Source organism: Petromyzon marinus, chromosome 14 (assembly GCF_048934315.1).
Source record: "Petromyzon marinus isolate PM22_M1 ecotype Great Lakes invasive population chromosome 14, UKy_Petmar_22M1.pri1.0, whole genome shotgun sequence".
Classification (NCBI taxonomy): domain Eukaryota; kingdom Metazoa; phylum Chordata; class Hyperoartia; order Petromyzontiformes; family Petromyzontidae; genus Petromyzon; species Petromyzon marinus.
In genome coordinates this window covers 3,971,893-3,988,876 of record NC_133680.1, presented here as the reverse complement: position 1 = coordinate 3,988,876, position 16,984 = coordinate 3,971,893, and the positions used below count along the sequence as shown (strand labels likewise).

The following is a 16,984-nucleotide window of genomic DNA, read 5'->3' as shown; positions in this document are numbered from 1 at the left end:
GCGTTGAGCCCAACCTTGGCATGTTTACTAGGGTGCTGGGACTGATTGCGTTAGACCAAGTTTCACATCCACTTTTCAAAAAAACATTTCCTTTCTTCACCAACGTGTCCCAAGAGCAACACAATTGATATTTGAAAGAAAAAAACATTTAACAGACATGACTTTTTGTGTGTTCCATGGCACGGACAGTTGGGAAATGGGGTTGGTGGATCACGGAGAGATGGAGCCACCACCTTGCTCGAGGTATCCAATTGTAAGGAAAAGGGATGCACCTCTATGGGGGGGGGGGGGGGGGCAGCATAGCAAGTAGGGTTCGGAGAGGTTTACATTTTCAAGTGGGGCTTGGTCAGGACGTGGTATAAAGGACGCTCGTCAAGCCCAACAACGGAGTGGCGACCAAGGGAGGTAAACATGGATGAGGGTGCATTCACCCTGGAGATTCAGCAATGAAATCGGCTCCGGTGGAAGTAGTAGATGGTTTGCTGCACAGGAGGGGGCACAAGGTGGTGCATCGGCCATTCATCTAAGTCCATCAACCCATGGCACCTGTGTCTGTCCTGTGACCTGCCAGTGGGCGTTCGACACTTCAAGGTGGCCTTAAAGTGCACATAGCCTGGCACAAGCACAGTGGCGACGTCACCGCCACTTAGTGGCGAATGGCGGTTGTTGTATCGCAGGGCTGTGAGGGATGGTGAATGTTTGTGAAGGTCTTTATCCAGCAGGGGATTTGGCATGGCAGAAGATGATAACTTGTGAGGACTTCGTTATCCTTGTGTATGTGCTCCGGACAACTCCAGCTTCCTGTCACGTGCAATACCGTAATTCTATAGGAGCTGTGCTGAGGCTTTCCTGAGTGCATTATAGTATTATTACAAAGTAAAAGTACAGCCCTGCAAGTGCTTAATCTCGCCACTGCTTGCAAAAGAATCTCAACCGCGTCTTGAAAGAGACAGCAGTAGCTACACTTTACACCACCAGACGCGACCTGCCGATTGGCTGTAATTAACCCATTTAGACCGCTGGATTGACAGAGGCCGGGGGATTTAATAAATGTGTCCATTGTTTAACTGCTGTGGTGGGACATCGAACGGGCGACTTTTGGATGACAAGTCCAGTGGGCTAAACCATTACACCACGGCAACATCTGAATTATTATTGAGGAATGGTAATTGTAAACGGGAACAATTAAATTACTGCAGTAAAAATGTGCAAGTGGGCTGCATATTGAGCGGCATTCGGCAATCAGTCATATTCGACCTTACTGATTGATTGGAGACGGACAAATTGGCCGCACATTTTTTACTGATGTATTTTAAATATTATATTTTCAATCCAATCTTAATCCACTGCGCCGTGTTTGGTCATCCGGAGTTGTTTGACCATATTTCAGCACGATGGTCAGTGTGGGCGGTGGGGGCCAGGACCGGTTCGGATCTCACTCGCCACTGATGTCAGCATTGGCCAGGAATTGAACCCAGGGCACCAGCCTCAGAGCCTAGCACGCTAAACATTGAGCCATCGGTCCAAATCCTCATGTTAATTTTACCATGGCAAAATTAACTATTTTTCATGATTTAGAAATCCATGAATATACAACTAGAATATTAAACTGTGGTTTATTTGGATGTGTATTATGGCCCATTTCGAACATCTGGGTCAGAGAAGATGATGGTACAATTTGGATCCCCTGTTCAACTTTCCATCCATGATAAAACCATGAGATAAGTACAACATTATTTGCTATTCTTGTAATATAACTTCCAAAATAATATAGTGAAGTTAGGGAACCGCAATTTGTTGCCTCGGTGGACCGGCGGTGCAGTAAGTTAGCAGCTTGCACTTTGAAGGTGGAAACCCTTGTTCAATTCCCAGCCACAGCGAATATCAATGGCAACATCTAAAATTGTCGATAAACTCTGATGAATGATAAGGCGTGGGGAGGCCTTTATCCGGCAGTGAATTGGCAATGGGCTGCATATTGTATAATTTTGTTTACCATTTGACGTAGCCTTATTTATGGTAAGCCAGCTTTAAATAATAGACCTCAAATTAAAAATTCATGCATAACCTGTAGCCCTAAGTCAAATTCTTTGGTGATGCTGACGCGCACTAGATTGGTGGAGGGTGGGCGCTATGACCGGTTCACGAATCGCCCACCGCTGATGTTGGCTGTATGCTGGCAATCGAACACGGGTCACGGAGTCCATAGCGCAGTCCTGCCTACGATCGCATAATCAAGATATTACAAGTGCGCTGTGCCTTGTGTATTGTTGTGTTTTATAATTGAAAGTGAGAATAACAGACATCAGTGAACAAGTGCTACGGAATACAATACATTTTGATATGCTTTTTTATTGTTATAGACAGGTATAATGCCACGATAATGATCACCCAGCAAATGATACACAACGCACAGTCCCACCAAAAATTGCACTAATTTTTGCACTTAAAAAAAAATATTTCAGACATCTACTTTTATAGCAGCGAAATTCACAACTGTTCTTTTCTTACTCCAGAAGCGGTTATGGGAGGGGACGTTTCTAAAAAATAAACTGAAAAACTATAACGGCAAACGGAAAAAGGATTTACACAGACACGAAGAAAATCTAATCTACAATTACTCAGTGATAAGTTTGCATGGATTTTGTACAAAGAGCCACTACGTATGATTACAGTGTAACACATTTTTTTTGTTCCTGGGTAGTAAGCATTATTTCGTAATTGCGTATGCCTCAAAAGTACAGAAAATGGCTATTATTCCCCACAAACTTTGCTTTTGTGAACAGGACAGTGATATTTTGAAATGTACCTATTTTCGATGAGAAAACGGGAGAATTTTGTCTTAAAACTTTAATGACTGCAGGAATTCATATTTTTGGTTCTTTCGGTAAGAAAGAACCAAGAATACGGGATATGAAACAATTTTAAGCTCTGTCGTCCCGATAGGTCTGTTCCTTTCACCTGAAGGCCACTTGTGTTGTGGCCGAAACGTCGTGAGAATTTAATTGTGTTATTTTATTTTATTTATTATTTTATTCTCATTCTACGTGACTTTACCGAAAGAATCAAAGAAGATGAATCCTTGCAGTCACGAAAGCTTTAAATCGAAATTTAATACGGGATAATTTGTGTCTTTTCGTTCACATGAAGTCAGAAAAAACTACGTATTAATCAAAATGAACATGTATTTATACTAAAGTAATACAAAAATGACTTCAAAATATTTAGACACCAAGGCACACTGCCACAGGCGGGACTGGCCACAGTGGACCGAGTTCTCTGTGGGGAGGAACAACGTCAAGTGGGAGCCACTGGTGGACCCCCGGAAGGTGCTGATGCCACCACTGCACATCTAATTGGGCCTTATGAAACAATTTTATGTTAACGAAAATAAACAAAATCGCCCGTGTTCTCATTGAAAATAGGTAAATTTCTAAAGATCACTGTCCTGATCACAAAAGCAAAGTTTGTGGGGAACAATAGCCATTTTCTATACCTTTAAGGCATACGCAATTACGAAATAACACTTACTACCCAGGAACAAAAATTGCGTTACATACTGTTATCATCGAACACAGAGACAAGTGAGAGGTGCGGGAAGGATGCCAGGTGAGTGTAGGTTGAATAGTAACAACTACGAAGCAAATGCACAGACACCAATTCGCAGTACATGGTCACGGCCGGAATATCAAGCTCAGAGGTTCAGCAAAACACACAGATACAGACATGCACGCTCTTTGCGCCCATCCCAGTAGTCACTGTACAACGCACAGTTATGCAGGATCAACGCGAGGATTTCTATAGGCGACCATGGGGTTCACACGGTCAAGATCCAGCGGACACGGTTTTACACGCCACACGGGTAAACGCATTTCGGCGATGGACCAATGAGGCGATGCGTGCGCGTGGGAGCAATCGTAGGGTACCGCAAACGTCATTATTTGTTTTGTACATTTTGCACAGCGCAATACGGACTTGTCCCTACATGACATCAAATCGTCACTCGAGGAAGACCCACGACATTGGTTGGGTTGGTAGACACAGTTGGTTTAAACGATGTACCTACATTGCAGAGTTTTTTCAGTGTCCTGCCCCGCTTTTGTCGAATCCCTTTTAAGCCACGATGCAGGCTGGGAATTTTAGGGCAATTCTCGACAGCAATCGTCGCGAGAAATTGTTGCCACACCACTTGTATATATGATTATAAAAAAAAAATCAAGTTTTTTTTCTCTCCCAAACATGGATAAATCAGGTCTCTGCTCCCCCTAGTGGGCAACTGGAAAAGCAACTTACAATCAGACCACAGGCAGTTCACGTTATTGACCAGGACTGTGTGGCCCTGCAGACCAATCATCGCTCGTCAAACACACCATTCAACGTACTATGTTTTTGACTGTCTAGACAGAATTCCGTCACTCTACGCCATTGCCGTACCAGGTTTGCCATAGTTCGCTCAAAGCAAATTAATTGCTGGTGACAATTTCTGCAAACAACTGCCCTAAAATTTCACCATGCCATATCGACCTCTCGATATCATCGCCGGAAACCTCGGCCCACATCTCCTCCGCACACAATGTCACATTCGGCTTAAACATCTCACACCCGTATAGCAGTTGGGCACAGCGATAATTTTGTTCAAAGCTGCATTTGGCAAAAGTGCAGCGCTTTACTTACAGCGCACTTTTATTATTTGGTTGTCATGGCTTGCAATATTGTGCCCATGCGGAAAGAACCAATGCGTCATGGTTGACGTATCATCTACACCGATGGCATCGCCGAATGAACAAATCCCCCTTCATTTGCGACAATGGTCGCTCATCACTTTTGCTGGCTTCCTTCGTAATACCGGTCGAATCAGGTATGAAATATTTAATGAATTGAACACAAAAAAAATCACACATGAAAGTTAACCCATCCTTTCAAAAGCTCGATTTTTTCTTCTTCATATGTGCGTCAGAGAATATAATTGACAGTCAACGGCTAAAAATAGTCAACGCAAAAGGCCAGATTTTTTTTCCCCTTGCAAAATTAATGGTGCTGAGATTCTTAAGTTACTGTAGTGGCGGTGTTTCATTGCAAAAACGGGCATTCTTGATTTAACACATCAGGATAACGCGAAACAAATCAGTACAATTTAAATAAACTATGCTGGAAAACCTGAATAGGGCACGGCCTCTCCTGTCAGTCAGCCTCAAACATCTGGCTCTCACACAATAACATTTTTGCATTGGCTCGCAAAGCACTGACATGAATGTAACTCTCCCGGAAAAAGAGCAAACATTATAAAACAGAAAGACACAATAAATTAGGTGGCATTACCATCATCCCTGAATCCTCACTGTCGGTCCATTATACCGGGGTTCCTCTTATACAATCAATCAGTGGTATATATGAATCGGGAACATTAACCTGTGACATGACGCCTCACCAATAACTGCATGCATGCTTTATGTCATTGATAAAATAACCAACAATTTCAATGGAAATGGCAGGAAAGAAAGTGCAATCGCATCTTAAAGACAGCTTAGCGAAAGAATTTCAGAACACCGTGAGGGTAGAAGGGGGTTCTGTGGCAGTTCGGGTGAGGGCAGGGAAACACGCAAGAGAAGAGAGGCATCGCGGAATAGGCCCGGTCCTAGCAAACCTTGGCCCAGCAACTTACACGTTTCAGAAGTGTCACTTCAAGTTGTACCACTCGCACCGCTATCCGCTGACTCTGCACCGTGCGCCCAGAAGGTGCATATTATGACTCTGTCTATATTTAAATACACAAGTGCGAACGATCATTCAATTATAAGCACTAGCGGGCGACGTTTGAGACGAGGCAGACCTTTGTACGGCACAGACTGAGAAGCCATCTGTAGGTTACAATTTAGGGTGAAGGAGAGGCATAACAGAAACACTTCGGGGGGGGGTGGGGGGGTGGGGAGACCACATCATACGATTCACTTTCAAGTTTTCAATATTTAACCACGACTAGACACAAACAATATGCAACCGCGGTGTGATAATGAAGCGCTCGGTGAGGTCAACGTTTGCTCGCTGGGAGCAGCAAAGTGTGGAGAATGAGAGCGAGCACCCTGTGACCCGCTCGGCGAGTTGGCAACGGGCTCGGCAGCCGTCGCCAGCTGCCGTACGCTCTGCACGGTCACACGCTTGTAACGAAGGCGTATGCATCATATCGAGGGTGCAACGATTCACCTTCGTTAAGGGCGATTCGATGAATGCGACTCAACGATCGATCATTTTCTCAGCGTTGTGACGAATTACGCGGCCACGCGTGACGGCAAGGAATCACGCATCCAGCCTTTTTTTTTGTAAAATCTAATCCACTGCTGGATGAGGGCCTCCCCACGCCGTGCAGGTCGTGGGGGCTACTTGACCGTACTTCGCCATGCTAGGTCAGTGCGAGTGGGTTGCAGGTGGTGAGCACAGCACAGCAGACGTGGGCGCATAGAAGTACAGCCAATGCCCGTGATGTAATTACACCACAGCCAGCAGTAATCCGCTGCCGCACAGGGTATATGACTCGGAAAGCATGTCATCCTTATTCAAGGATGCCATCCTTGAAAACTATTTTTTTCAGAATAGCTTTTTTTTGTTTAGTTTGTTGTCCTTCCCTAGCACCTCCGTTTAACACGGTTGGCTACGTACGATGCGAAAGAAGTTCAACATACATACATACACTTGATTCAATGCACGTATCATTAGCGAAGAGATTCAATATCAATCGCTGAATCGAGGCGTCACTACACCTCTACAAGATATCAATGTGAGAACGAATGGATGTATGAAAGCTATTTTGAGAATGAAAGTGTGACGTTAGATAATATATGCTAAATTGGGGGTGTCTAACCCAACTAAATACATTGCAGACATTCAAAATGCAAATACAACACCTGTCGATGTGTGATGTCACACGTACAGTATATATGTGTAACGTGAATATTGAATTGAAATTGCATTTGGCAAAGAACCACCTATTAATTGTATCCACTAAGGTCAACGTTTCACGTAGTATATGTGATCTCTGAACCAACATGTTATAGATATGTATCACTAAATACACTATTGTAATGTATATATAATTCGGCGTAATTTAAGACGCATTTCTTTTTAAATTGATGTCTTATAGCTATTTAAAACACGTACGGTAGAAGCTACGAATGCACTGAATATGCAAGGACAACCCCGAGGCTCCGGAGCAGAATTGACACATGGGGGGGTGGGGGGGGCGGTCAGTCTCCCCCGCCTCCCCCCCCCATTAGTCGCGGTGCCCTCTTTTTGAGTGCGAGATCCGGGGCTTAATTTGCGCCATTCGCCTTCTCTCCGCCACCCGCCAGGCACGGGTGGCCCTGCTGAAGCGAGCAACGCGGCCTCTAGAATCTCACCACCGATCCGGGCGAAAAAGCACTGCAGCACTTGGGACCGTCACGCGGTACCCCAAAAAACACAAACCAAACCAAGGACCAGAAAGCCAGCCGCAGAGGGTAACGCACGGGGAGATGCGCCGCTATCAGAATGAAAAAAAAAGGTTGCCGAGCGGGGCGGGGGGCATCTGTTGGTAGACACATCATGGTAAAAATCCACACTGCGGTAATACGCCACAGGTTTCCGCTTTCCCCATGCAACAGCGGAGTCACGCCGAGTGTACACCACACGAGGTAAAAGACGCAACAACACGCGAAACAGCACGTCGTCATGAGCACAGCAATTAAAAATTACGACTTTCTAAATCCCCCCCCCCCCACTCCAACGGCTAAAAGTCGCCCTGGAGGACACGGAAAGGTCGACTCGGTAATGGGGGGCTGGGGGGGAGCCCGCACGAGACTCGCGGTCATTCCCACGTTTCGCCAAAATCGCGGCAGGAGGATTCCCGATTTCTGCGAACGGGCGGGGAGGGGGTGGGGGGAGGGAAAGCCGAACGCCTCGTGGGGGGAGAGCAGACAAATTCGTCCGACGCGGAATCGCCGAACGGCAACGGGCAAAACGAGAAGCAAGGAGAGAACGCCCTGCATAGAACGGAACGTCGCGCCGCGGGGTGGGGGGTCGGGGTGGGTCGGGGTGGGGGGTCGGGGTGGGGGTGGTGACCCGGCCAGGTCACGGCGGTCACGGACGCAAAAGTTCGGGAGCGACGTCGGGGAGCGACAATCGTGAAAAGGTCACCGTGGGGTTACATTCACGTATGCATAAGACGAAAACATTCAAGGCCGGGGGGGAAATCTTACAATCTCCGGCAAACGCGAAGATAAGATGAGCTCAGCAGTTCTGAACGCATGGGTCGCGTTGCCCCCTGATTTCCAGGGAAGGGGGTGGGGCAGTGGGTGGTGTGCAGGCTGCGGCGTGGATACCGTGCAGGATAAATTTTGAATGGTGCACGGTGAACGCATTCACCACGTAGCGGAGACAATGCAACAATCATACACAAATGCCTTATACGTACACAGAACTCACCGATACGCAACGTGAACCCACGTGCATCACCAACACTAAAACACACGAATACACAGCGCGAACACACATGCCTCACGCGCGAACACACCGACACACAGCAGGACACAAATGCCGTACTAACAACGCGTGGACGTGTGACCCCTCTGTGTGCCGTGGCCTTCGTCACCTTGACGAGGTTGAGAGCCCGCTGTGCTCGCCTTTGCGACCAACCATCGACTTTACGCCCTTCGAGACAAGAAAAAAGAGCTCGTGCAATCGCGACGGAACACGTCTATACCACTTCAGGTTGCGCGCGCTCGCGCGCGGCAGCAATTCCTCTTCAACAAATTGGCCGCGAGTCCCTGCTGCGTCATCGTCATCCACTGGGCCAGATCAGAATTCGGCACCACGGGTGGTGGCAAACGTTTAGGGCAAGCGATTTGTGTAAACTGCAAATGAACGTAAGATTACGTGATTACATCATCACTAGATATGGCGGGGGGGAAAGTGTTCTGGCTGGCGTCCTGCCTGCCTGGATTCATGTCTGCCTGCATGGCGCATGTGGTGGTGAGGAGGGGGGGGGGGGTAAGGGATGGAAATAGAGGAGGGAGGTCGAGACGGAGAGGAGCGGAAAGGAGAGGGGCAGGGACATGGAATGGAGAAGAAAAAGCAAAGACGGCAGTGGAAGGGACATTTAGGTCGAGGCAAGAGAGGTTGAGGCGGGAAAGGGAGAGTTGGCAAAGTGAATAGTGAGGGTGAGAGGTGAGAGAAAGAGAGACGGACGTGGAGAGCGGTAGCGGGAGGGAAGTGGTTGAGAGGCAGTGGAGGTAGGAGAGGAATATGGAGGGAGAGGTAGAAGACGGGACAGAAAATAGAGGAAAACGAGAGAAACAAAGCAATGGCATCGAGATGAATTGAGATATGCAGAGAAGGCCAGGGAAAGCTGCATACAGACAGGGCTCTGTATGCAATTAAACGTTTTGCTAGTTGCCTGGGAGGGACGGAAGGCCAGACGGTCATATCCAAAGTTCACGCGGTTTCTAGTTCTTATTAAATGACACTTTTATGGTTGGGGGTTGGCTCATCATCCCTCCATGGTTGATAAAATCAGTACCACTTTGTGGGGAAGTCAACAGTGGTTGTTTTATGGATATACTTGCCCCCACCATAGGAATGTGGATTTTCCACCACTTTAAATGGGAAATGAGCACCACCTATTCTCATTTAAACAGGAACTCACTTTGGATTTTGACTTGATTGGGTATGTAAATATGTTGGTATAAGTCAGTTGGTACCGACAAGTAAAATATTTGGAATGGGCCCATGGACTAACTTGGCATTGAAAATAAAGGATTCAGATAGTAGATGGACTGTCTTTGACTTTGAAGGTGAATCCACTCTGCATGCGAAAGCTGCCATCGAGATGCCCGCAGAGGGCAGCAGAGCACCGCAAAACAATACGCGCGAAACATTTAAAACGTTCAACAAAAATAAATTTAGAACGCGAGTGGAGCACGCAAGCAGGTTTGGGGTTGCAACACGATTCACGTACTTTTCTTTTTTACTCGGAAACATGTAATTTCTCGGCCAGCGCTGCCGTCGGTGCGAATTACTCATTCCTCGTTAGAGAAGGCAAAAAATACGAGACATCACAAACACGCCGTTATTGCCAACATGCCAGGGTGCGTAGGACCAAAGGGTGCAGGCAACGCACACAAATCGTGGCAATCGCCGATCAACGTACACAATTCCAGAACCGCGTCGGCTTGAACATCGAGCACAAACACAATTACAGGGTATCGGATTTTCAACTCAAACGTCACTCTCAAAAAACGCTACCGTTTCATACAAGCGTGTAAATATGCGTGTATTTAATTTACCTATGCTCCCTCGCTCTATATGTATTTTGTTAGGTGACCACATTTAGCCGGGCAGAGGGGCCTTGACTCGTAGCGGTCAGCAGCGACGACGTTGAACGGGGGGGGGGGGGGGGGGATATCTACGACAATATTTTAGCATATTCGTTATCGTAATCATTTTTTTTAAACAGCGTGAAAGCAAAAACCTCCCCTCCCAACCGGTAAGCGATGCCCCTCCGCTGCCTGCCAAGTCGCCGCCGCAGATGCCGGCGGTGGCGGACTTTCTTGGGCGCTCGCTGCATGGCTTGTTGGAAAAAGTGATTGGCGGTTGCGGCGGTTGTGACGGTTGTGGCGGTTGTGACGGTTGTGGCGGTTGTGACGGTTGCGGCGGTTGTGACGGTTGTGGCGGTTGCGGCGGTTGCGGCGGAGGCAGCGATCAGTCAGAAAAGAGGCTGACGAAGGACTTGCGCAGGTTCCGGATGGTCTCTGCCTTGGCCTGGTCTTCCGTCCCGGGCGCCGAGCCGCGCGACAGGGAGGGCTCGGGGATGTTAAACGTGTTTGTCAGTGACTGAGATTTGCTGCCGAAAGGTTTTGGGTGGGGGGAGGGGAGGGGAGGGGTGGGGAGGAGGAGGTGGTGGGTGAGATAAAATATATATAAAAAAAGACACGAGGTACGGTAGAGTTGAGAGGGTGAAAGTTGAAGATTTCTTTTGAAATTTCGATTTTGTTTTCGAGTAATGGTAATACAACGGTTACACATTTTTTTGTAAACGAGATTTCTCTGAAATGCTGTTTAATTTATGAGCACCGGTTCATTACCTTGTTGAGTAATATTTCCAGCTAAAACTTTCTAAAAGTGAGTGAAGGAAAAAAAAGACATTTAAGGGAAAAGAAGATAGATCAACAAATGCACGTGCACAACATCCACAGCAATCGGCACATGCATTACGGAAAGCTAAGACGGTATACAGTAAACAACAGGGCAATTGATTTGACAAGCAAATAAAACCACAGCACGATAACAAATGCACAGTACAAGCCTTTCTTCCCCCCCATCATCGCACATCTAAAAACATAACAACAGCATAAGTTCATTGCATCGTTCAAAATGCTGAACCCCTTGATAAAGGCCACACTAAGCTGCTCTGGTAGAAATGATCTGTATGACTTAGGGCAGTTGGTTCTCAACCTTTCTTGGCTACTGAACCCCCCCCCCCTTGTTCAATTTTGTTTCAACCAAGTTACCCCCCTTGCCTGACCCCAACATGTTTCTGAGAAATGAATGTATGAATAATGAACTTCAATTTTATTTTTTTACCAATTGTCCATTTCGTGAGGTATCCGGACTAGCAAGTAACTGCAAGTGGATAAAAAAAAATTACAATTCAACGGACCCCCTGCATGCATGAGGGAATTTGTTTGGGCTCGCTGGTTACTCTTGGAAACCACATTGTTTACGATCAATGAGTTTAAAAATGTCTTTTATATCGTTATATGTTACCACATGGACGTGATCTCAGAAGCAGTTCTGTGCCATTAGAAGCCCCATGAAACAAATACATACATCGGAAAATCTTAGCCAAGGGCAGTCTGGCACGATGTAACGGTCTCTTACTGAGGGTCAGCCCTGAAGCCGTGGCTTTCTTTAAAGGGGAGATGGCATTCAAGAGCTCAGTCGTGGGGGGGGGGGGTCCATCCCGGTCAACGTCAAACAAAGTTAACAAATGATGACTGTGAATCGAATTGAGTAGCGAACGACACGACCTGGTTTTGCCAGAGGAAAGGCTGCGGGCATGCCATCGCTGCATCGCCACTGGTGTTCAATGATTGCACCAACGTACTTTTTACTTTACCAAAAAGAATGAAGCAGGGGGGCTGAGCCTTTAGCAGAGTGAGGGTCGTGGATGGGGGGGTGGGAGGGAGGTGGGAGGGAGGTGGGAGGGAGGTGGGGTCCCCCGCACCCTCCAGCACCCCCCCCCACCCACCAACACCATCGGTCCACTCAGGGCACTGTAATCGCAACGGGCGAATCTGTGCGCCGCCACGTACGCAACACCAATGGCACGGCGACGGCACGGCGGCGCTCACTCGCAGGGAGGCGGCATGCGACGCACACAGAGACAGCGCGAGAGAGAGAAGCGGCGGCAAACGACGATGGGCGGCGGGCGCGAAGCAGGGCGCGCTCACTTGAGGTGCGGGTGCGGCTGCGCCGCGGGCTGCTGACTCGACTGCCTCTGCGGCGGCGCCGGCTGCCCCTGCCTCGCTGGCTGGCCCGGCTGCCCCGACGGGGCCTGCGACGTTCCGCTCGACCGCGGCGGCTGCTGCGTTTGGGGCCCCGCCGCCCCTCCGCCGCCGGGCCGGGGACCCCCACCGCCTCCGTGCTGGAGGGGGGCCACCCCTGGACGCGGCGGCTGGTTGGGTTGCCCGCCCCCCGCGGGGGTCGGCCCCCCTTGGGAGGTTTGGCCCGGAGGGCCCATCCTCTGCTGCTGCTGCTGCTGCTGCACCAGCGGAGGGGCCCCGGGTCGCTGAGGTTGGGCCCCGGTGCCCTGCTGAGGGCCGCCTCCTGTGGTGACGCAAATACGCGGGGGGGGGGGGGTGGGGGGGGGCAGTGCACGCAGCGATCGTTTTGGTGTGAACATGTCAAGGGAGAGGCGGTGGCGTTGTACGGTCGGCATGTAAGCTAAAAAAAAATGCAATAATTTTTGTTTAACCAAGTGAGGCACACTGAGCTATGTGGCTCTTTTTGAGAAGCGACCAATAGCTCAGTGGGCTTTACTTGGTAACATAAAAAAGATGTTGAAAATTGTTTGTGATTTGCTTACCTTTCCTATACTTTGAACTCCTATCGTGTTTTCGTATTGTTATAACTTTCTGACCCGCCCCTACTGGACAGCTGTGAAAAAGAGCTTTATAGTTAATCGGATTCCTCCGGTATAAATAAATATTCTGATTCTCACAGCCTGCATTGCCATCTGATGACTCTCTACACATCAGGATAAGCGTTTGAATTGGCTTTTGTTTCAACATGTCCTGGCCACCCCACCCCTGCCCCCCACCCCACCACTTCACTAACACGCACTAACAAGAGTGGTGAAGTATGGTCAAACAAACCGGTGCAGCCTTTGTCCAGCAATCGATTGTCGACGAACAGAGAGCTGCCAAAGGCGAGACTGATTCGGGTACACGTATCGTGTTACGCGTCTCAAGATAAATGCACTTATAGGGGTTAACCACATGGTGGCATGCTCGGACTGGCTTTGGACAACATTTGCCCTTATTTGCAGGGCGTGAGGGCGGCAGGGCGGGAGGGCAGTGGTAATATTTGTGCATCACATCAAGAAGGGACGTGAATTCGATTCGTAAAATCGGGAGCCTTGCCTGTGCAGAGTAAACACGTTTTCTCCCTGTTCTGCACGGGGTTCTCTGGCTTTCCTTCCATAGCTAAAATAAATTCCCCATAACAATTTGGCTGCAGTTGGCTAACCATCCCAATGCTAAACAGAAAAATTACCCGCAAATTACTCCATTGGGATCACTACGCGGTAGCAACGTAGCCGCCCCACCCCTGCTGCGAAGACTTTGGCAGGATCCTCCTGAAAAAGTCTTGAGACTCGGTGTGGCTTTTGACGGGTAAAGAGGCGTAGAAAATAACATGTAAAAAATATGTAGCGTGAACTCCGCCGTGCGCGGATCTTTGCCGCTGCGTTCCCCCGAGCCCATTGCAGCAGCAGATGTCCCGAGTGACTTTGCGGCTCTAATTTACACGTGCAGCGTGCTATTGACGCACGGCAGAGTGTCGGCAGGCCGAAGCGGAAACAACTAAATTAATCCCCAGGGTAAGCAACAAAGGAGTGGCTCAAGAAGAAGCACATTAAGGTCCTGGAGTGGCCTAGCCAGTCTCCAGACCTTAATCCCATAGAAAATCTGTGGAGGGAGCTGAAGGTTCGAGTTGCCAAACGTCAGCCTCGAAACCTTAATGACTTGGAGAAGATCTGCAAAGAGGAGTGGGACAGAATCCCTCCTGAGATGTGTGCAAACCTGGTGGCCAACTACAAGAAACGTCTGACCCTGTGATTGCCAACAAGGGTTTTGCCACCAAGTACTAAGTCATGTTTTGCAGAGGGGTCAAATACTTATTTCCCTCGTTAAAATGCATAGCAATTTATAACATTTTTGACATGCGTTTTTCTGGATTTTCTTGTTATTATTCTGTCTCTCACTGTTCAAATAAACCTACCATTAAAATGACAGACTGATCATTTCTTCGTCAGTGGGCAAACGTACAAAATCAGCAGGGGATCAAATACTTTTTTTCCCTCACTGTAGACGTCTCTCTCTATTTGTTAATTTTCTATTTGTTAATTTTCACCAATGCTTTTGGCATCACGTAAGAGACGAAGGATCTGTTCGGAACTCCTGCACGGAACTGCAAGCCACCTTGTCAGACAAAGGCCCACTGAAGCCGATGTCGCAGAGCAACCTCTGAGATTCCTTCAAGTGACCTCTGACCCATGCAGTAGAGGGCAAGCACTTAAATAACTCTCTTGTCTTACTTCCCATTGAATATCAGTGTGGTTGTAAATATTTTTTAAATGGGAAAGTGGATGTCAATATTTGTTTCACAGTCTACAAATGCCAGGCACAATGGAAATTCAACTTCATATGTCTTTTCCAGAACCTGATTTAGAGTATGATGCGGTTGAGGAGATGGAGCAATGCAATCAAGTTCGTGTGTGGGTGCTATAGGTTTATCATTTCACCGGAGGATCGCGCAAAATGGTGACGGCTTGGCGAGGCTTTCATCCACTGTTGGATTGATCATGAACGATGATGATTGTGATGATTGTGAGCACACGGGGAGAAGGAGCTGAGAAGGGGAGTGGGGGATGAGTGCGGGGGTGGAAAGCAGCGGCGTGGCCTTGGTTGGCATGGGCCCTGGGGCATAAAGATCGAAACAGGTGGACATCTCCACAAATCTGGCTGTCGCCTGATGAAGCTGGTTGTAATTACTGGCGAAACGTCTACTCAGATTGTAAATGTTGTGGCTTGGCTCTCCAACAGACCGGTGTTGCTGTACTAGTGACGAATTGGCAAGTTCTGTTTACGTGACAACCCTTACTAGTTGGCTGTGTTGGGTGGTGGCGGGTTTAACGACATTCATATATTTACGCGATCTAACCCAAAAAAAACTCTATTATGGATGATATTGGTCGCGAAAGCCTATGTGTTAAACAGAATTAAGGATTTTGATTTAAAGCTTTCGTGACTGCAGGGATTCATATTCTTGGTTCTTTCAGTAAAGTCACGTAGAAGGGAAACAATAAAATAATAAAAATATAAAACAATTAAATTCTCACGACGTTTCAACTGCAACACAAGCAATCATCATCAGGTGTGAAGAAAATTTGAAAAAGTGGCGTTTTTTTACGTTAGCACCACGGAGAGCGATTTGGCAGTTATTCAGATGGACAAGTCCATCTATGTTCGGAAAAGAGGAGGGGGGAGACGAAAATAATGGATGTGGTCTGAAAGCCACCGTAAGCGTGAACAATCAATTAAGACCCGAAATGGTTTATCAAATCATTCCAATGATTGCTAAGCCAGAATCCATCTTCTCGGTTGAAATTGTCTCTGTGTTTGTATATTTTTTATTATTTCATTGTTTCCCTTTTACGTGACTTTATCGAAAGAACCAAGAATAGAATTAAGGACATTGAGGTGACTCCAGAAGTAGTTGTGTGGTGTTACAGCACGGCCGGGGGGGGGGGGGGGGGGAGTAGAATTGCACCACCTGTGCACTTGATAGCTGCGCCACTGATAGCGAGCCATTTGGCAAGCCATCGAACAAAGAAGGTCACTGGATCGTGCACATTGGGATGCGCTTTTGCGGCCGTCTGGAATGCTCTTCCGATATTAGGAGCCACTGGAGCTGTACACCTTTAAATCATTTAAGATTGAAATCTCATTTCTTTACAACTGCTTTTTGTGTTTAGTTTGTTGTCCTTCCTCCGCACCTCCGATTAGCAGGGTTGGCTACGTACGGTGCGAAAGGAGTTTAGCGTACATACAGAAGGACAGATGGAGAACGGTGGGGGGAGGTGGCCGGAGGCCTCACCTTGAGGTGGTGGACGGGCCTGGGCCCCAGCCACCTGCCCCGGCTGGGGACTCGGTGTCGGGCTGCTCCGCTGCTGCCCTGGAGACGGTTGCCCTCCCCTCTGCTGCCCAGGCTTGAGGGTGGCAGTGGAAAAAAATAATGACACGTTGTAGTCTCGCGCTCAAAGACTCCACGCAGCGATGAAATCAGCTCGTGTGCAGGCGTTTAGTCGCTTTGCGAGGCCGTGGGAGATGGAAAAGCCTTGGGGAGGCCTTCATTCAGCAGTGGATGGATTAGGGCTGCTGCTGCTGCTATATTTTGATGCCGGTAAGAAACACTCAAACGTAAGCTGTTTTACAAGAATGATTCACGGATGATGATGATGATGAGTCAAACACAGGAATGTGGAATTCCCGCCACTGGCTCATGGAGGTATAATTATTGGTTACCCCACCCCGTTACTGGCAATTTGATGATTTATCGTAATTAAAGTTCACGATTCAATTGAATGCAATTTTTTTTTTACATTGTGATGAAAGTAGCAGGCCACTAAGTGGCTGCAGGGATCACGTGACCCCATTACATGCAACATGTACAA

The 16,984-nt window shown here is 47.9% G+C and overlaps 1 protein-coding gene across 3 annotated transcripts in view; it reads right to left on the bottom strand.

Annotated features, from left to right (window-relative positions):
* Positions 1-2,334: 2,334 nt before the first annotated feature.
* LOC116942418 (synapsin-2-like) overlaps positions 2,335-16,984 on the bottom strand; it is a 118,078-nt gene continuing 103,428 nt past the window's right edge. The window contains exons 13-16 of one of the 3 annotated variants that reach the window (XM_032954321.2): positions 16,408-16,519; positions 12,480-12,855; positions 11,112-11,142; positions 10,762-10,870 (exon numbers count right to left, since the gene is read on the bottom strand). In XM_032954321.2, coding sequence (XP_032810212.1) covers positions 11,133-11,142; positions 12,480-12,855; positions 16,408-16,519 — 498 coding nt within the window. In that variant the 3' untranslated portion in view covers positions 10,762-10,870; positions 11,112-11,132. Of the gene's footprint in view, positions 10,871-11,111; positions 11,143-12,479; positions 12,856-16,407; positions 16,520-16,984 lie in introns of all 3 variants that reach the window. The other 2 variants (XM_032954319.2, XM_032954323.2) reach the window with 2 other exon arrangements.